This window comes from Pinus tabuliformis, chromosome 2_2 (genome assembly GCF_031772625.1).
Source record: "Pinus tabuliformis cultivar Carrire ecotype Pingquan chromosome 2_2, CPIR1, whole genome shotgun sequence".
Classification (NCBI taxonomy): Eukaryota; Viridiplantae; Streptophyta; class Pinopsida; order Pinales; family Pinaceae; genus Pinus; species Pinus tabuliformis.
This window is the reverse complement of record NC_142300.1, coordinates 743,526,090-743,548,253: the sequence shown is the minus strand read 5'-3', so window position 1 is coordinate 743,548,253 and position 22,164 is coordinate 743,526,090. Positions and strand designations below refer to the sequence as shown.

The 22,164-nt window shown below is 37.6% G+C and overlaps 1 protein-coding gene across 1 annotated transcript; it reads right to left on the bottom strand.

The window, feature by feature from the left end:
* Positions 1 to 12,147: 12,147 nt before the first annotated feature.
* LOC149194814 (mitogen-activated protein kinase HOG1-like) lies at positions 12,148 to 13,095 on the bottom strand. Its single transcript, XM_089407809.1, has one exon. The coding sequence runs from the start codon at positions 13,093 to 13,095 to the stop codon at positions 12,148 to 12,150; it is 948 nt and encodes a 315-aa protein (XP_089263935.1).
* Between the last annotated feature and the right edge of the window lie 9,069 nt (positions 13,096 to 22,164).

Here is a 22,164-nt window from a genome sequence, read left to right as displayed (position 1 = left end):
TCATATTCCTTATTAGTTTAAACTAGTTAAGTCTATCACTGAAGGATATCTTCAAGATGTCTATTATTCTGCAAAGAAAAAATACCAAAGACTTGGTCACATGGAGAGTCATAGTTTTGATCTCCATCCTTATACGTATTGTGGGAAGATAAATCATTTCTAGAATTTTTTTTAAAACAAAAGTAGGTTTAGAAGATACATAATTATAAATGAATAAATTGCAAAAGATGGAATAAATAGATAAAATAATTGCATCAATCTTACCATCAACTGAAGATAGAGGTAATGAAATAGAAGAAAGAGGGAAAGGAAAATAAAAGAAGCTATCAAGAAATTATTCTAGAAGATTTTGGGTATGACACACATCCAATTCTTCCCTAAATTCAAAGATTGTACTATCCACACCTAAAAGGGGGGGGGTTGGGGCAGGGTGTGGGAGCCAAATGGTAAAAGAAACTCTGTTACAACTTTAAGTGGGGGATAAAATTGATGAAGTCAAATTGGTTGGTGGCCATAAAAAAAAACATATTATTTCATTGAAGATGGTTAGTGGTAGACCAAAGACCACTACATTATTCAAAATTCGATTGGTTGGTGGTCATTAAAAAACCCCTAAAAATATCTTACTCAAACTCAATTTTTAGAACATCCTAATGTTGCATATCTCTATTAAGATACAAAAGGATACTCTTTTGAGGTCCTTTGTGGTGGTTCAACACGTCCTCAATGTACCTAGATTCCTGAGGATTTATTTGGCACTCAAGGCCTAGGTTTTTTCTCTTGATTTTGTCCAGTGACCTTAGATCTATACCTAGTGCTTGAAATATCCTATTGATCATCATATACCTATTGAAAATAGAATAAAGCCTTTGATGGGTAGAGTATTATCATTTGAGGTCTCATTCATGATCCTTGAGCCCTAGAACATACCTAAAGCATCAAGAGGGCAAGCAAGTTTTTTTAAGGTATCATTTTTATCTGTAGATGTGTAAAATATTTGTAATTTGGATAAAGGTTGGGTCCCCCCTTCATGTCATCAAGGGAATTAACTTATACTAGTATTTATTATGGAGTTGAAGTCTAAGAATCTATTCTTATGCCATAAGGTTATTGATTCCTTTTTATGACCACTATTAAGGCCCTCAGGGTGTTGTTTCCATACCGAAAACATGGTCAAGGCCTCCATGCCCAATTATGTTTCATGAAATGTCTTAATTAAATTTATAACTACAAGTGGAAAGACCCCCAGTGACATCTTACATCCCTATGCCTAGGTTTTATGCATGGGTCTTAACATAATAATAATAATAATAATAATAATGATAAAAAAGATTCTTGTTAGAGTAGCCTCTAGGAACATTCAAATATGCTTGGTATGTGTTTCACAAGAACATGAACCTGCTCCAAGAAATTTGTATGTTCAGTTCATTTATATTTTCGAGGTAGGAGATTTTGGAATAACTACAGCACATCCAAGAATCACGTGGACTAACCACCACCCTCAGAACATGGGACCAATCATCCACTGATGGTAATGTTATGGGTTTGGAATTTCACCCACTGATACCTATAGGTGTACCTTAATCAAATGATATTGGTAATATTATTCATGAATCTATACATATAGAGCATACAATGTAGATTCCTTTAATATATTTTGAAATTACAATTTTTAATACATTTTTTCAGAACGTATATCATAATAGTCAAATGCATGTTTTTTTTATACTTATTATTAAAAAATAAAATAACATTATTTGATTTTGTAAATATCTCTTACCATGTATTAACACATAATTTGAAATTCCAAAGATTTATTCACTTTCACAAGTTTAAGAATATACAATTAACATTTAAGAATATACAATTAACATTATAAATTTTGAAGAAAGAGTCAAGCACAATAACTTTGTGTTCTCTACAATTTCATAGTTACTTTAAAGAAATTCCATCATATAGGTCGTGATGATGATTATTATGACATAAACAATATATAGGAACTTAGGGAGATAAAATATTACTAAAAAAATTTTAATATTTTATTTTTTCCTAGGAAAGCATTAAGAGAAGATTTCCAAGATCAATAGAGTTTTGATAAACAAAGATTTTGGAATTTAGATTTATCTTTACTATAACTTGGAAAATCAAAAAAGAAATGCTTTTCATCCTCAACCTTAGCTCGCAATCTCTTTCATCTAATGGTGTTTTCAGAATTGACCAATACACAATTTTACTATTAAGCTCATAAGAATTTGTTCTAAATTTAACCATATCTATTTTCTTCTTTACACTATTCAAGATCGAACATATATTTGGATTGAATACCTCCTTATGATATCTTATGTTCTTATTTCTCTTTTAGTATTTATGACCTCACAATTTTTTTTTAAATCTTAATGTAATAATTTCTCTATGATCTCACAATTTCTTTTTAACTTATTATACAAAATCATCTCCTTCTTTATTCTTCAACTAAAACATGTGTTATATTTTATATCAAATTCAACCAACAAATTAGAAAAAAAAACAAAAAAAAACTCAAATTTCATATAATTTTTTTTTTTTTGCTAAGTAAGATTAATCTACTATTTACAAAAAGAGAATACTGTTACATCAATTGGGTCCTAATAATCATCGTGCCTGAGAGATAGGCCGAATGAGCATGTCTAGTCCAAAACTGTAAGATGAGAGAAGATATCCCGTGCAGGGGAATCAGGAAGAAACATTTGGGACTTGACTATAGAATCGACACATGAACATACCACTGATACATGCACATATCACTGGAACATGAAACATGACAGTAGATCCGACACAAGAACAAACACATATAATCAGACAAACAGAGCAAAAACTGAATCTTGTCCAGATGACCAAAAAACTGAAGAGGATTTGAGACATGGGATTAAACATCAGGGGGCTCTTCAACAATCCTGCAGCCACCTTCGTCAATTTCCGTCCCTTCTGTCTGAGTTGGATCAATTGAAATAGTATTGACAGCGCTGGTAGGCTGTGATATCCCGTAGTGCATTGCAGGAGAAGGCCCAGGGGAGTGAGGCAGAGTGATACTAGGCTCGCCTTCATCTTGGGTATCTTCCAGGAAAAGCACAGAGACATGAGCAGTAATTCGGGGTCGACTGAGAGCACAATTAAAAGTGAAAGTAGCAGAGCCGAAGGACGGCGAGCCGGTAGAACCTGGAGAACTTGGATTGATAAATTGACCCAGTCTCATGACGTTTTCAGATCTTAGAGGGTCTGGAACCTGCTCCTTGGAATCCGGCCCAATAGAAGGGCGAGAGGGGTTGCCACGGCCGGAGCCCCTACGGCTTAACAAACGCTGGCGGGGTCTCGTCATAACTATCCAGAAATTGCAGACAGCAAGATGAAAATAATCAACCGCAGGCGGAAATCCACAAGTTACATTGAGAGTATTACCTGCAGCCGCAGGAAGATTAGGCGCAACAGTGGGGATTCTGCTACCATCAAAGAGCTGTCCGTTACCGCCCTGATTAACAGCCTATGAACCCGGGTAACCTTTACTATCAGCCAGATTAAATCTGCATACACCACCGCGGCAGCCTCCTTCAACTGCGAAAGAGTCCTTCTCCTCAACCATAATCCGAAAACAACAGACAGAGCCAGACCCACCCAAGACCTTTGCAGAACCAAAACCCAGAATGATTCTGAATATCATGAGGCATAGTAGCATTTCGCTGCTGCTAGAACACTTAAATAAACGGGCGCCTCTCCCTCGATCTTCACCCGCCATTACTGTGGCTATCAGGGTGGTTGCAGGTGGGTAATCCTCAGCGCGTGTAGAGCCAAACTTCTGTATAATGCCGAGACCCTTCATTCTATCTGCCTTAACACTTGCCTCGCTTAAAGTCCCGTCTTCCCACCCAGTATTTCATCCAGTGCGCATGCTGGACATGTGCCTTTCACACCTCGCCGTCCTCCATCCCATCGAATTAATGACTGTGCAGAGCACCCGCATCCGGGGAAATTTCATATAATTATACACAAAATCTATAAAAAAAAATAATATATTCAAAAATATCAATTCAATTTTCATATAATTATACAAAATAAGAGGTTCGTCATGCATGGCCAGGAATAACAGGAGTAGCTATACAAGAAGAGCCACACTTCCCCCATCACTAGATACCCGGGGGAGAAGGAACCGCAGGGAAGGAAGGCACCGCTCGCTACGGAACCAAGTTCCTACTTTGGGGCTCGCTACGAAACAATAGTTCCTACATCACTTACCGCTACGGAACACAGGGCCCCATATTACTTAGGGGTCACTCACTATTCATATGGTGAGGGTTTCTACCTCGACTGGATGCTATGACGATGCTTACATACGTTGATTCACCATTCAAAGATCATACGCCATACACATAGTCATTCATGCTAGTCAGGCAGTTCCAGTCAAGGGGGGAATAGGTGTAGCCCCCAGCGTGAGGTGAGACTTAGCACAATTCACCTAACTCCACCAGTCCAAGTTGCCACCAGACCAGAGTGAAGAGAAGTACCTTTTTCATTGCTAGGGGGTAATCGCTAGAGAGGAGAAGGATAATAACATCAACGAATACCGGGGATAGAAGGCCCCATGTTATCAACAGACCAGAGATAGAAAGGAGATGTATCCCAAGTTACTAACAAATGAAACTGATTGATCGATCGATCAATCCAAGGAGATAACGAAGTAGCATGGGTGTGCGTGCGTGTATGTGTGTGTATGTGTGTGTGCACGCGTGATAATAGTCATAGCTGGTCTGAGTCAAGGTAGCAAGATAAGCACTAGGTCAGGCTAAGAGTGTAAGTGAAGTGTAAAGTAGTCGCTATGTGTCGCGGTGTAATAAGAATCATAAGATATGTATGTAATGCTGGTCTATATATAGCTAGAAAGCTATGGGTTATATATGGATATAGAGTTAGTCTGATTGGTCTAAGCAGTATAAAGTGTCTTAGTCTGATAGTCTGATGGATGGGATATATGGGTAGAAGGTGAGATGTGTAGGTAAGATAGGTAGGTTAGGCAGATAGGCAGATAGGCAGATAGGCAGATAGGTAGATAGAGAGATGGAGGATGGGTATAGAGCTAGCTGTTTCTTTAAGTATCTCAAAAGGCCATGAATTCTAAAAGGGCTCCTTCCTTCCCGGTGAAAGGCAAAAGGGGCTTGGTGAGGCTGTGAAGGCTAGAGGTGAGAGGTCCAAGGCTTCTGGGTGAAGGTTCAAGGCAAAAGGTTCAAGGCTAAAGGTCATAGGCTTATGGAGTTTAGGTTCTGTATGAGGGGTGAGGCGGAGGTTTCCGAGTAGAGGCTAAAGGGTCAGTATGGATGTTTTCAAAGGCTATTATTCTAGCACAAAAGGTATAGGCTGGAGGTTCTAGTGCATAGGTTACAAAGTATATTCAAAAGGTTCCAAGGCATCCTGTTGCAGTCCAAGTGTCCGTGCTTCTTCCATGCAGCCAGCTAAATAATTAAGGTAAGCTTCATCGCCCTATCTATAACTGGTACTGAATTAGGCAGATAGAGTATAACCTTATGTTACTTAGATTAATGGTATTGATGAAAATACTGTAACCCATGTAACCTAATAGCATTGGTATTCAAGCTATCATAACCCATCATGTATACTAACCTAATGACAAAGATAGAATGATGCAGAGGTACTAATCCCATTGGTATTCTGACTACTATAGACACCATGATTCTAATAACAGGGATATGTGGCCGTATGAAACCTATGGTTGAATAGAGTAAACATACATACCTGTATATGATAGCATGTGTTGTATTCAAGCTAAGGAACCATCATAAATAAATCCATATTAGATAGGGTCGAATGGTATCACTGTTATCAATTACTAGTAGCTTAATGATAAGCTTAAATCATAGAAGTGACCTGTATAGCTCTTACATGATAGCTGTGTTCATAATATGAATGAATGCCATACATTGTTGTGATTCCCTATGTTCCTGTATTGACTGTAAACACATGGTCCTTATTCAATACATGTTATGTGATCATTATGATAAGTATTGACTCCTCTTTATCCATAAGTCAAACATACTGTTTCTAGTTATGGTGATAAAGCAGCTTAAGCTTGGTACATTGTATAACAAGAGCTCTATGGGATTTAAGCTTATCATGATTACTAGAATAGTGATACTAGCTTATATCAGTAACAAGTGATCTTAATATGAATGAACAGCTGTATTACTAGTAACTAGGTTGAATAGAGCAACAGGTCTGGTTCCAAGTTACTGTATTCATTTCATGTAACTTATGGCATTACTTATATATATGATTACTAATATATTACCATACCTTTCATAGCCATATAAGATAGCTAGTTCATAGAGTTCATACATGCTCTATTAGTATCCCTATTCAATTAGTATTGGTTGCGTTCACTATGATTCACTTGGTTCCATAGAGGTATGATTACTTATCAATGTACGATGAAGCTTAGTACTCTGAATTACTAGTGATCAACTTGGTTTAGCTTACTCTATTGACTCATTGCTCTTAGATAAATGGGTAACACTATACTCATATGTTTAAGCATAACAATGGTAATCACCTTATATGTGTAAGATAACGAACACAGTGCTGATACATGATACTAGTCATTACAATGTTGCATATTCATACCTTATGAACATTATATATACCATTGATTTACCTTACTTAATCAACATGAACAATCGATGTGTGCTTTGGAATGATGTAAACACTATGACTAAGCTTCACCGTTGTCCACAAGATATGGGTTATTACAGTCATAACTAAACTGCAGACACCATAAGCAAGTGGTATTAGTGATACTAGTTTATACTAGACTAGGTGTTTCTCATTGGTTTCCCTTGTATATGACAGCTAAGAGACTGATATAACAAGCAAATACTGATAGAGATTGATATGAGCTATATTAGGGATATTACGAGACTAATACGTCTTCCTTATAGTACTAGAGATTACAGGTATAACTAAGTAACAGTAATGAAACTAGTCGTAATATGGAGTTCATACTATGATTACATACCTTATATGATTGGAATACATAGTGTAAGTGAAAGTATGTAATAGCTATAGAACATGCTTACTTAATAGGGAATCACAGTAATACTTACACTAATCAGAGCTGTACCTATTGATTACTGATTAGCTTAAGCTGGAATGGTCTCTGTAACTATAAGAGTATAAGCATCACTAGTTACTCTTACTATTTCTTTGACTAGTAACAAGCATAGTATAGTTTAGGCAATGATTGATTACAGTTATACAATGGGATAAGCTTGTTTCTGTATTCAATTAACATGAGTTACCTGCTAAGTGAAGCTGACTATGATAACCATTGCTTTAATATGAACTAGGTTAAGGGTTATGTAGAGTGAATACTAGGTATAGTAACATCGATACAATAGCTTTACACACTATACTATCTACTATGTTTCCCTATTAAATAAAGCTATATATCACTAAGAGCTTGTACAGGTGTAATTGGCTAAGTACTGGTATAAGTGAAAGGTCATTTCAATATGGGGGTCCAACCTGCCTGCCATTGATGTAGGTATTCCCCTAGACAACAATTGCGATTTCAGATTAAAGCGCTGAAACGAGTAGCTGGAAAACCGAAGTAGTTAGCGAGCCCTTTCTCATTATAAAAGCAGAGTTAGAGGCCTTCTCACAACTACCGATCCCGCCCATCTCGATGGCATTAAGTTTGCGACTAAAAAGAAATTGGTGTTACTATTATAAAAAGCAACGCCCCTATTATTACGATTGTTGCCCCTTTTATAATAATAGGGCAGCCCAAAAAGAGTAGAGGGAGAAACAGATAGCTACTATTTACACCAAAGCGAATGGATATCGGGATGGATTGGAGAGCATACAGGTCAAAAATGGATGGTTTAGGCGAGGAGTATCTACCAAGAAGCCCCTGGCGAAATCGTTCTACTAGCACATTCGCGAAGCAGAAGCCTATACTTTGAAAACAGGCTATTCAGGAACATCTCGAACGGGGCCCTTATTTTCATAGTCGGGGTAATAATAGTCAGGAGTTCGAAGCAGGTGTAACGGCCACCAGATATCCAAGTGGGAGCTGAGAGAGAGGGCAGAAGTTCTGGCGAATAGCACTTTGTTCCGGGTTTGACTGATTCATAACTGGGCGATAACTAAAGAATTGGAAATATTGGGTGATCGGAAAAGGCCTTTATCGACGAGCCCGGTTCAATAGTAGGCACATATCTCTGAATGAATGGTGATCTTTAATAGGGGTGAGATCACTCGAATTGGGACTCATTCACTTATAAGCCCTACTAAGAATAAGGGCCCGAATTGAACTGCCACTCATTGAACTGCCATCATAGCTATTTCTTCTGATGCAAGGGTGAAAGCTCAAGCCCTGGCATTCATAATCGTAGTAGGGGCAAGGCTTCCATAAGAATAGGGCGGGGGAACTTATCAATGCCGATAATACGTATAGAATAGTGGAAAGCAGCTTGCCAGTTGAATGAATCGTGCCGGAAAGCGATATGGATGAGCAAGCTCGAGCGCATGTGTTCGGCTGGGCCACCCACCCCCCCTTATGGCATTGGCGGTAGAGTGTACTGTATACGTTAAAACAACCAACGCCAACGCCAACGCCAACGCCTTCCTTCCAGCCCGGGCTGCCAAGTCGAGTGCGCGTGTTGGCATGGCATGGCTTGGAAGGCTGGCGTCGAGATCGGTTGGTCTTGTGATGGGATTGGATCGATTGGGCGGCGTTTCATGAATTCGAACTGTTTAAGCTCCCGTCTGCTCAGATTTCTTTTATTCGATCCCAGCTTTGACACTTCTTGATCACATATCCCGTCATGATAGGAATAGGATCCTAAGTATTATGCCGAAACCCCGGCCCCTTATAAAATGATATAAAGGTAAGATTCGATTCGTGTTATCTCCACTTCACCTGAATCGAAGGAGCGGCAGGGGTAAATAAGAGATAATGGCAATTCTGATGGAATAAGGTAAGCAATTGCCTTGCATCACCCCGCCCATTTCCAGTCCCACACCAACAGTAGCATCATCTAAAGTGGCAGAGGTAGCAGGGGCAAAGAGATAGCCTAAAAAGAACAGAAGTTTACCCACCGGTTCATTCAAGTTGATCCCGCAGAATCAGATCCTCTCGTTTCAGAGCCAGCATCGGTGCTAGTTTAAGATCTAGTCCCAGTCCCAGAGATAGTTTACCAAAAGAAAGAGACAGTTTCCCTCTCCCTTATGGTCGAGCGATAAATCCCTTGATCCAGTGGACCTTTTTGACCGAGTTGTTTCACCGGGAGTTGACCTCATTGATTCGATTGAAGTTCGAGCCACGACATACCCAGTAAAAGAAGCAGAGGTATAGGTCGCTAGAGCACGGGCAGAGGCACTACTAGTAGCTAAGGCGGCGGTAACAGAGCCATACAAAGACCCCAACACATTCTTTCATTTTTCAGCCCCACTCGCGTATTCTCATTCTTTATGGCCCATTCCCTGCGTTTCATTATGGTCTGGCGTCACACATTTGATTGCTCGTTAAGGAGAAATGAGTTGAGTCCTCGATCAAAGGAATGGAATACTCCCAAGATATAGACCGACCCACTGAACCCACTAAAGGGGATAACTGATCTACTTGCTCAAAAAAGGGAAAGCTCAAAGATAGAGTACCCAGCGTCTTTCTTGATACGTAATAGGATACCCTCGATTGCTTGATCTCGCTTGGTCCTCTCCCCGAGAGTACCTGCGCTTGCTTTCTCGAGAACCGGAAGTGGAAACTCGACTCCTTCCTAAAAGCAAACTCGAGGGGAAGTTTGTTGCAGCCGAGGGTAACTTGTTTGCAGCTTTCTCTCATCCGAGCAGATCGTCAAGCCATCCATCCCTATAACGCGCCTTCATTAAACCCTCACCATATGAATAGTGAGTGACCCCTAAGAAGTAAGGGCCCTTGTTTACCAACTTTCATGTGTATTTGCCCGTTGAGACCATTTGATGAGTGCTTACCGGAATCGAGAAGACTGCTGCCCTCATTCAAATAAAATAGTAGAAGTCAGGATTCGATGCCCACTATCCCTTGAGTTGAATCGAGCTATCCAAACTGAACGACTCCTACTTGACTGGAAGGAGTGGGAAAGAAAGATTGGTAATGCATTCAACTTCTGCAAGAACCTTTCCTCAAGACGAGCTGGTCCAAGACTAGAGTAGAGAAAACGACTAAGACTGGTTTGAAAGGAAGAAGATATATATATATATATATATATATATATATATATATATATATATATATATATATATATATCTATATATATATATAACTTACTTATAGAGTCAAAACATCAATTCAAATTCTTACATCCCATGTCATTATACCATATTCATATTTAAGTTCATTATAAAAATAATTAAAATTAAATTTCCAACTTAATATTTTATTATTTTTCCATATTTCAATTTAAACCAAAATATCATAATCATTATCTCACACCAATACATTAACTTTTCCATATTACATATGAGAAAAAGTATTTATATTAAAAAACTTTCCTTTCAAATTAAATTGGCAGAAATAATATTCTTTATTACTGATATCTCTAACATGCCCACATACAAGTGAGACAGCTCTACACCTAATTGGCAAGAGGAACACCGGTGGGAAACTTGAAACGCATTATAATTGGTGTGCCAAATGTTAAACAAACTTAATGGGTGCAAAGAAATAGGATCCTATGTGAGGGCAGTGCATCCCAATCTTACGCACATCGGTTTTGATGGAGAACAATAATGCGTAGGATGGAAGCTTTTTGAAACACACGAAATAATATGGCTAGTTATAATCAAATCATGCTTAATCCAATGATATTTATAATAAGTTTTGGAGTTATTTATTCTTTTCTTTTAACGTCTTTTAAACCTTGCGAAATTTGTTTTACCCTCTAAATCAATGATCAACGGTGGGTGTTAATATTCAATAATGGATTAAATTCGTTGCAAAATTTTTACCTCTAAACCGATGATCAACGGTTGGTGTTAATATTCAATAACTGATTAAATTTCTGTAAACTCATTTATACCGCATTGACCCTTCATAAACCTAGCGAAGTCTGAAAGAATTCTCTCTCTTCCGTCTTGCATGTCATTGGCGTTTTATGGGAGCTATTTTTATTTTATTGTTGATTTTGATTAAAAAAAAATTGACTGGCTCTATTTTTCTCTGATTTGAAACTTGAATCTGACTTGAAATATGAGTGAGGTCAATTGAAGTTAACTTTTTTACTTCATTCCCAACTGTTACGGTAAAATTTTGAAATATTTTCAAATTTCAAAATTAAACTAAATTTTGCACATATAGCTAGAAGGCCCTCCTCAAAAACAAGATCGATAGTCATTTTAAGTGAATCGTTCAACATTACTTCCGTAATAAAATGTTAACGTTACACTGTGATTAAGGATCAACGAATCAAATCCAGAGCGGTTAAAAATGATTTAGTGCACGTAAATAATAAATATTTCAGCTTTGAAGTGAGAATTGGATTAATTTGTTATTTGAAATATGTTTTCAATATAATAAATGTAAAATTATAACTGTATAGATTATATAATTTAATTCAGAAAAAATATATTAATTTAAAAGAATTAATAATATATATTATTGAAAATAATCAATTTTATTTTCATGATTTTGAAATCATATAGACCAGAGAAGTTGTTTACCTCACTCCAATACTTCTCCTGATTTAGAAATCGGATACATAAAAGTAATTAAGAGTAAGTGGTTCACCTCACTCCAATCCATCCCATTTCAAAAAAGTTCAGCAACTCAAAACCATCCCATACCTTTCCCTTTCTCTGAGTATTTCACACTTGTAATTTAAATTCAAATGATTTGCCACAATGTACAGGTATGACTTCAAGAAGGAATAAATCATCAACCATTGATAGAATTTTCGTTTCATAACTTTTTCGTAATCATATAACACATCAAACACTCATTTCGGTCAGCACAGTAAAATATCACAAGTCAGACAGGTATTCTCCATATTCGCCATATAAATTAACCAATGGCTTCAACGTTTGGAAAACAGGTTACTAATGTCGTCACATTCTAAAATTATTTAACATTTACTGAGCTGCTCGAGAATTCGAGCCTCGATCGAGAAGAATCTTCCATACGTCTCGCTTGGGAAATGGGTGGGCATTTTGCACAGGCATCTCGATGCGTGGAGGAGTCAAATCTTGCAACCTTTCAACCTGATCAGGCTTTAGATTCAGCTTTTGGGTAAGCACTTCAACTGTAATCTCGGCCATGTATTCATGTTGAAGTGCGTCTGCGGTGCTGATTCTTTTCCGAGGATTAAATACAAGCATTTTCTCTAACAAATCCACAGCGCGGATATCTGCTACATCCACAAATCTATGCGTCAACGGACTCGAAGGAGTAGGAGGCAACTGAGTTTTGACGTACTGGCGGGTATCTTCATCGCCGATCATTTCGGAGAGATCGTCATCCTCAGGTGGAGCAATTGTTTGAGCGATCTTTGTTACAACGTCCTTGTCTTGAATGATGGTCTTTCGGAAAGCCAACGATGATGGTCTTTGGAGCAACAAATCTGCAAAAATACAACCCAGCGACCATACATCAACAGCTGGGCCGTAATTAGACCGATTGCCCGTGTGTTTGAGAAACAGCTCCGGAGCCCTGTACTCTTTGGTGATGACCTTATTATCCATTTCTAGTGTTTGTATTCGAGCAAGACCAAAGTCACATATTTTTACTGTCTGGTTCTCCGTTATGAGAATGTTTTGGGGCTTCAAATCGAGATGTAGCACATTGGCACAGTGCAAATACTGAAGGGCCCTCAGTAGCTGCGAATCAAAACACAAAATGAATTTGTTAAACCATGCTCTAACTCCATTCGATTTTAAGACTTTCAGTTGCAACGCATTTTTGTGCCGTTCCAACGACTTGCACAAAGATTTTGGAATGTTAATTCCAACTGCAGCGGAGTTTGCGGACGTGGACCGTGACAGCGATGGCATGGCAGGGCAGTGATCAGCGAAATCCGCCATCAACTCAGCAAGCACGCAACCGTACCAACGCCCAAACCGCTCAGCAAAACCGCCTTCCAATATCGGACCGCCTTCCAGCAGAAAGTGGTTTTCGTATACAAGAGCCCGATATAATATGGGGTAGACGCGTGGCTTTCCCCATACGTAAGCAAACGTAATTTATCGGGCGCTAAAGTTCTGCAGCAAACTAGCTTCCGATATTCTTGTCAGCTGTCCGATTTACTCCATCTACCCCCGCCGTCGATTGCTCCAAGATGCATACGAACCTGCATCGAATTAAAAATCATGCGTGAAGTAAGAGTCAAGTTTCGTTGACCGCATGTCCCTTCTGCAAAAGAATTAAACTCAAGATAAATGGTGTCGTAGAAAGTAGGTAGATATTTATGTTTTTTATTTACGGCACATAAAGTTTTCAGGTGTTTTTGTTTTGGTTTTATATATATGTTTTTTTTGTATATAACGAGCCAAAAAAAAAGACATGTGCTCAAGGGCTGTAATGATTTTGCACATGCGTTGATCAATAAAAAAAAAACCAGAGCAGCGAAAAGCTAAGAATGATTGCACAGCAGTGCATATTGAAAAAAACGGTGGAGCGCATATATTTTCTTTGAGTTGACATTGTATTGTGTGAGAGTGAAAAGTATGCACAGCAGTGCATAAAAACCAGTTGCTCATTGTAATGAGGAGGGCGTAGTGTGAAAGAAGAAAATGCACAGTAGTGCATGAAGAAAAGAAAAGAGGGGAGCGCATATTGTTAAGAAATGTTTTTGTTAACTGGTGGTGAAAAAAAAAGTAAAATACTGCAAGCAGGGGAGGCATATAATTTTTTTGGTAAGCATATGTAAATTTATTTTACAGCGGTAATGTAAAAAGGGTTTTACAGCAGTAAACCCAGCACAGTAAATTCTCAGGTGGAGACAGAATTTTGTTTTTGATGGGTGAATGTAATTTTGGTGAATCCCTCTCAGTAAAAGAGGATGAATGTTGTTTCAGGCATTTTATATTTTAATGAATACAAAAATTTTATGGCTGTGTAACACTCCGTTCTGAGATTTTTTTTTAAAGCTTCCTTCTGCACAAAAAGATCCTGTGGCAGAAGGAAACAAAGCATTGCCTCTGTGGTGTTTGTGGTGTTTGCTTGTTTGGTTTTTGGTATTTTCCCATTGCAAAAATACCCAACAGTGGTATCAGAGCTGGTCCAGGCTCTTTGATGGTGACAGAGCTGGTTCAGGCTCTTTAAAAGTGTCAAGGAAGCTGAAGGAAAGACTCTTGTTGCAGCAGCAGTAAAGCTTCTCCAGCAGTGTGAAGTTTCAGCCAAAGGGATTCAGGTATTTCTCAAGTTTTTGAGTTGCTGTTGGAAAAACAGTGAGTCATTTTGAAAACATAGTCAGGGATTTTAAAAATAGTTAAGAATGGCAAGATCAAAGAAGAAAGTGTTCAAATCCCCTAAGGTTGTGTCTCCCTCTTCTATTAAAATAGAAAACAATCTATTTGAAAGCATTCTATTTGAGGTTCCAAGGTTCGATGGGAACTTTGATAAATGGGAAATAAAAATGAGGGCTTTCTTAAAGTCTGAAGGGATTGAGATCTGGGAATCAGTGATTGATGATAGCAAGAAGGATAAAGAATCCAAGGAGTACAATGCAAAGACAGCAAAGACTATCTTGCATGGACTGCGTGATTCTGTGAAGAAGAATCTAGGGAAATATTCATCAGCAAAGGATATATGAGACAGACTGCATGACCTTCATGCAAAGGGAGCACTGACCATGACCAACAGTCAAGAAGGAAATTCTAAACCCATCATAGAAGCTGAAAATGAGAAGGTTGACCTCATCAAGCTTCAAGTAAAAGAAAGGGATGAAGAGCTCGTCAAGCTTAAGAAGGAGCTTGATCAATGCAAGAGGAAACATCATGAAGAAGTTATATCCATGACAAATCAGCTGAATGAAGCCAAGAAGTAGGCACGAGAAGCTGAAAAGAAAATGGAGAGCAGTCAAGCAGAAATCTCCAAAATGAAGACAGATATCATCTCTCTTAAAATAGCAGCAGCTGAAGCTACTCGTAGCAAAGAAGAAACTGAGGGACAACTAGCAAAGAAAAATAATGTATGTGAAAAGTTGGAAGAAGAGATTGTCCTCCTCAGGAAAAAGGTTGAGGGGATGAACAAAATCATGAAGAGCTCTCAAGCCTTGGATGACATGCTCAGCTATCACAGATCTCCATCTGATAAATCAGGACTTTGGTATGTAGGTGAATCCTCAAACAAGGATGAAGATGCTTTAAACAAAGGAGATGTGAAGAAGCCAGAAAGAAGTTGTGAAGCTCCTAGTTCCAGCAAAGGCAAGGAGAAAAATGAAGGCTGCAATAGAAGAAATCCTGCTCCAAGAAGAAAATCAGCTCCAAGAAGAAATGTAGCTGATGGCAAAAAGGCAAGAGGCAATGGTGATCATCAAAGGATCTCAAGGCATCAAGGCTTCAGAAGTACATCAAGGAAACCTCCATCTCCTAGGTACCAAAGTTCATTTTTTGGTTATTGTTATGCTTGTTCAAACTTTGGTCATATGGCAAAAGACTGTAGAGCATTTCATAAAGATAAATGTTGTGGTCTCCGAAAATCTCCAAGAAACAATTTTAGAAGAAATAATGAAATGTTATTCATGAACAATGTTGAATGTTTCAAGTGTCATAACATTGGGCATATGGCACGAGATTGTAACTTGACATGGACTCTTACACAAGCTAGACCTATGCAAAAGAAGAAAGTTACACAAGTATGGAGAAGGAAGGAAAGGCAATCTGAAAACCCCTTGAACTCCCCAGTGGATCTAAATTTGTTTTGAAAAGAGTCTGCCAAAAGAAGACAAGTACACATTAAAGGGGAGCTTGTAATTTTTGTTGCTGAACTGTCTTAATAGTCACTCTTTGATGAAGACCTTTTATAAGGGAAAAATATGAAGTTAAATCTGCCATAAAAGCAGAGAAGAAAAAGGGGCAGCGCTCAAATGTGAAGTGTAGCAGCGCAATAAGAAAAGTATGCAAAGCATGGAGACCCTCACAACAGTGGGAAGATAGAACATAAAACAACAGTTTTGAATTTTTTTTGTTATGGAGCACATGCATTGAAATGCATAGCAATGGAAGGTAGTTTCCTTCTATGTAATGTGAGAGAACACACTCACAGCAGAGTGAGTACAATACACAGCAGTAAAAAAATGTAATGTTTTTCTTCATATGCAATGCAGCATGCAAAGAAATGCATAAAAAAAAATAGGGACAGCAGATTTTTAATGCACATGGGTGAATGATAATGTGTGGCAGCAGAAAAATGAAAGGAACTGCACAACAGTGCATTGTGTAAATAAAAAAAATGAAGACGAAGACTGTGTGAAGCAAGGGTGTAAAAAGGAACAAGGGCAGCCACAGTGCAAATTGCAGAGGCAATGCAGCAGCAAATAAAAACCCAGGGATGAGAGAGTCTATGGTTATGGGTATGGCCAGCAGTGCATAAGAAAAGGCAGCAGTGTGATGGCAAGAAGGAGAAGCACAGTAGTGCGAAGAAAATAAAACCAGAACTAAGAGAGAATGAAGAAATGTGTTTTTACACAGCAATGCAAATAAGAAAATGCAGCAGCATGAAGTTTTTGTTGAAGAAATGAAAGCAGTGAATGTAAGAAATGTTTACATACAGCAGTGTAAATTTGTAAGGTGGGACAGAGTAATCGTTCCAGAAAAGACAGAGTATTTTGTCTTTGAAGAATGCACAACAATGCAGAGTTTGCAAAGAAATGTAAGTGAAGTGCAGCAACACAACAGCAAGTGTAGACACAGCAGTGTGGGGTAGACGCAGCAAAGAAGATGGCACAACAGTGCAGCAGAGAATATGCAGCAGCATAAAAGAACAATGTAATGAGTATGCACAACAGTGCAATGAATGTTTTGTTTTGAAACTGCATCTAAAGCAGTGTTTGGCAGTAATCCCTCCGTGAGAGGAAGTGAAGTTCTTAGTGAATCCCTCTGTTAAAGAGGAAGGTGTTTTTCAGCACAGTGTTATGGTAAATCCCTCTGTCAAGAGGAAGATGTTTTTTAGCATACACATGGTAAATCCCTCTATCAAGAGGATGATGCTTTTCAACATAGTCACAGGTGAATCCCTCTGTCAAGAGGAAGGTGCTCTTCAGCACATTGTTATGGTGAATCCCTCTGTCATGAGGAAGGTGCTCTTAAGCACAGTCTCAGGTAAATCCCTCTATTAAGAGGAAGACTATTTTGTTGTTTGTGGAACTGCATCAGAAGCAGTTGGTGAATCCCTCTATGTGAGGAAGATGTCTTTGTAACAGCAGTGTTGGTGAATCCCTCTATGTGAGGAAGTGTTTGGGTATGATAGAATGCCCAGCAGTTGAAATTAAAGGGGAGTGTTGGAATGTTAATTCCAACTGCAGCAGAGTTTGTGGACGTGGACCGTGACAGCGATGGCAGGGCAGTGATCAACCAAATCCGCCATCAACTCAGCAAGCACGCAGCCGTACCAACGCCCAAACCGCTCAGCAAAACCGCCTTCCAATATCGGACCGCCTTCCAGCAGAAAGTGGTTTTCGTACACAAGAGCCCGATATAATATGGGGCAGACGCGTGGCTTTCCCCATACGTAAGCAAACGTAATTTATCGGGCGCTAAAGTTCTGCAGCAAACTGGCTTCCGATATTCTTGTCAGCCGTCCGATTTACTCCATCTACCTCCGCCGTCGATTGCTCCAAGATGCATACGAACCTGCATCGAATTAAAAATCATGCGTGAAGTAAGAGTCAAGTTTCGTTGACCGCATGTCCCTTCTGCAAAAGAATTAAACTCAAGATAAATGGTGTCGTAGAAAGTAGGTAGATATTTATGTTTTTTATTTACGGCACATAAAGTTTTCAGGTGTTTTTGTTTTGGTTTTATATATATGTTTTTTGTATATAACGAGCCAAAAAAAAAGACATGTGCTCGAGGGTTGTAATGTTTTTGCACATGCGTTGACCAATAAAAAAAACCAGAGGAGCAGCGAAAAGCTAAGAATGATTGCACAGCAGTGCATATTGAAAAAAACGGTGGAGCGCATATATTTTCTTTGAGTTGACATTGTATTGTGTGAGAGTGAAAAGTATGCACAGCAGTGCATAAAAACCAGTTGTTCATTGTAATGAAGAGCGCGTAGTGTGAAAGAAGAAAATGCACAGTAGTGCATGAAGAAAAGAAAAGAGGGGAGCGCATATTGTTAAGAAATGTTTTTGTTAACTGGCATATTGTTAAGAAATGTTTTTGTTAACTGGTGGTGAAAAAAAAAGTAAAATACCGCAAGCAGGGGAGGCATATAATTTTTCTTTGGTAAGCATATGTAAATTTATTTTACAGCAGTAATGTAAAAAGGGTTTTACAGCAGTAAACCCAGCACAGTAAATTCTCAGGTGGAGACAGAGTTTTGTTTTTGATGGGTGAATGTAATTTTGGTGAATCCCTCTGAGTAAAAGAGGATGAATGTTGTTTCACGCATTTTATATTTTAATGAATACAAGAATTTTATGGCTGTGTAACACTCCGTTCTGAGATTTTTTTTTAAAGCTTCCCTGTGCACAAAAAGATCCTGTGGCAGAAAGAAACAGAGCATTGCCTCTGTGGTGTTTGTGGTGTTTGTTTGTTTGGTTTTTGGTATTTTCCCATTGCAAAAATACCCAACAAAAGAGAAATGGCAACGGTTGTCATAAATTGACAGGTTTCAAGCAATTTTAAAATAAAAACGGCTACAAGATTTGCAAGAAAAACCAAGATAACAGCAGCTGAATCAAGTTAACGATGGCTACAAGATTTGCAAGGAAAATCAAGTTAACAACGGCTACAAGATTTTCAACAAAATTCAAGAATATTATAAGGTAAATAAGTGAGCAACGAAAATTTAAATTAACACTGGCTGTCACACTTGTGGAAATTTTTTGACTAACAGCTCCCACATTTCAAGAAATTTCCAAATGACGGCTTGAATCCTCTAAAAGTACCGAAATTAACAGCAGCTACCAGGTTTCAAAAGAAACCTATACAACTGTTAACAGATTTCAAGAAAAAAATATATAATTAAGTAACATGGCCTGGCAGTTTACCTAAAGTAATTATGGCATTCAGATTGCGATATTCATATGCATGACTGTAGCGGTAGTCTTTTAGTATTCTACACTACTATATATATGAACTGTGTTAATTCCAGAGAATTTTGGAATTTCATTACTAACAGCTTTTTTACTAAAACAAAGCGATCTCTTTAAAGTGAATAACAGCTATCAGGTTTGAAAATCAAACCACCAGTGGTTAACGGATTTGAAGAAAAAAAGAAGAAAATTAAGTAACGTGGCTTGGCAGTACCTAAAGCAATTATGGGTTTTAAAGTGCGATATATATACATATAACTGTTTTAGCATTCTACATTACTAGATATGAACCGTGTTAATTCGAGAGAATTTTTGATATCTGGGCTATAAATTTTGTTGAATTTGATGGATAGTAGCCAAGCAAATTAATCTCACTTTTATGTATTGAATTTTGAAATATTTCCGAAGTAACGACAACTAATTAATTAAAATAGAAAATATTAACGGAAAATATCACCATTACAATTTCAAATGAGGGTATGCATTAAAAAAACTTCAAATGAGTGTAAGCATAAGCAAAAACACGGCAATCCCGTTATACTTATAAATCAGAATAGAAATATTTATATATGTTTACCTGGTTCATAATCAACTGAACATTTAAGGGAGCCGCTGATTTGTGGCTGTTGCCTTCGCCTAGTCGACTTGTTCTAATAGATCGGGCCAAATTCTGATGCACCAATTCCATCACAATATAAATATCGTCACGATTATGTTCACAAATAGGTGCCATGATCTCCTTAAATCTCACGATAAAAGGATGGTTGATTTGGCTGTGAATTAGCACTTCACACATGACTTTCTGTGTGTAATTAGCGCATCTGAAAATATCATCTAATTTTTTGATGGCAACCTTCTCATTATTGGATGTGTCCATGGCGGAGCAGACGAATCCATAAGATCCGCGGCCCAAATACTCAAGAAGCTTATAATCTTTGTCTACCACGAACTCTGTGGAAATGTTGGAAATAGAACCTTCTTGAAATACATGTGGTGCATCTTGCTTTGATCGCTTTTCAATAGATTCCTGCATTGGTTTATGCTGTACAAAACAACCACAAAACAGCGAAATGAAATTTCAAATTAGTTTGCGGAGTACAGGATCACAACCAACTACCGAAATAAAATTTCACTTCCTGTTGTAGCTTGGAGAACAGGGCTTGCTAAATTCCGAGCCGCCAGAGCGTTAATTATCAAGGAGCGCAGCAAAAGAAAAAGAATTTAGAAGTACCTCGATGGAAAAGGAAACCAGCCTTCTCCAGAAAGAAATAATTTGACAACCTATTGAATTAGTGGACTGATTTAAAGTAAATATCTTCTAAATAGTTTAATTAAATTTTTATTATTAATTAGAAAAATAATTGATATATGGTTTAGATGTTTTTATATTTATAAAAAGAATTGGTAAAGTGACCACAACCAATATTATAAATATATTATAATTATAATTAAAATTTAATATTTGTAAAAAAATATCATAATTATTTTTGAACTAAGTGTTTGTTGTTCGTTTGTTTTTTTTTTTTTTTAATTTAATATTGCATTACCTTAAAAAAAAAAATGGAACCCAGCTACATCACACAATCGTCCTTTAAATATCTCACTAGGTGGTTACTAGGTGGTTTCAATTTGTTAATGGAAAATAGATATTTTTGAGAACTTACTATCAACTATAGTACTGTAAAACAAAAAACTACAAACTAACTTTTAGTAAATCAAGATTTGGAGGAGGTGAAAGGTGTTGAAGAGGCTCGAGGACTTTCAGAAGTAGGATCACATTGGAGGTGTTACTCTATATGGGCAAACCTCACATCCATTCTTTCTAAGGACACACGTTGGTTTCTCTAGACTCATTTGATAGCTTTGAAAACTGCAAAGATATTATATTTCTTTCCTTGTTTATGCTTCAATACCTTGAGTATTAGGGTTTTCATTTGCCAATATAGAGTTAAGGCATTAAAGTGCTATTTATTCTTCCCTGAGTATGCCAAAGGTCATGAAACTAAGTAGAAACATTCGATAGGATCTTAGAGTCTGAGAAAACTTGTCTAACCCTAGCAATAAGGGATTCCAATTAGTGAATCTCATTGTGAGTTTCAAAGGGAACAAATAAATGATATGTTTTAATGGTGTTATATAACCAAATCACAAAACATAAGCAAATATAGATCAATGACTTGAAAATAAGCCTCGTCTAGGGGGAAAACTCCTTTTTCATCACATAAATGAACAATTCTTGGATTATACAATTGACAAGACCTCCTTGGTGTAGATAGGAGTCTAAGGGTCACAATATAATTAGGGCTTACATAATAATATTAATGTAAGGACACAATAATAACAGTAATGGGCTTCTATGAGATGCAACAATAACAATATGGGGGCTAGACTAGTATTATAGGGACTTAACATGCCCCTCTCAACGCTTGAGTAGTTTTTGATGCTTCAGTATAAAATACTCATCCTCCCATGTTGAATCTTTAGAAGATAAGTTCTTTCACTTAATGAGATACTTTGAAATTGATCGATTCCATAATTTTCAAATTCTTATTTTTATGACTGCTTTTGGCTCCAATATTATTCTTTCTTCCTTGTCATGTTTTAGTAATATTGTTTTAACTAGAAACTTGTCATCTGTAGAAATTCCTTGTAGATTCAAATTGCTTATGTAATAGTCTAAAACAAAAGATTTGAATCTACTCTATTCATCAGCGGAAGCAATTAATCAATCGAGAAATCATAAAACATGAGACAATATTCAATCACATATGCTTAGATATTTATCTAAGGGGAAATATTACTGCACAAAACCCCTTCTTATCTATGTATTGCATTAGACCATAAAAATAGAGAAGATTTACATCGCTTGTTCAACCTGAACAATCTCTGC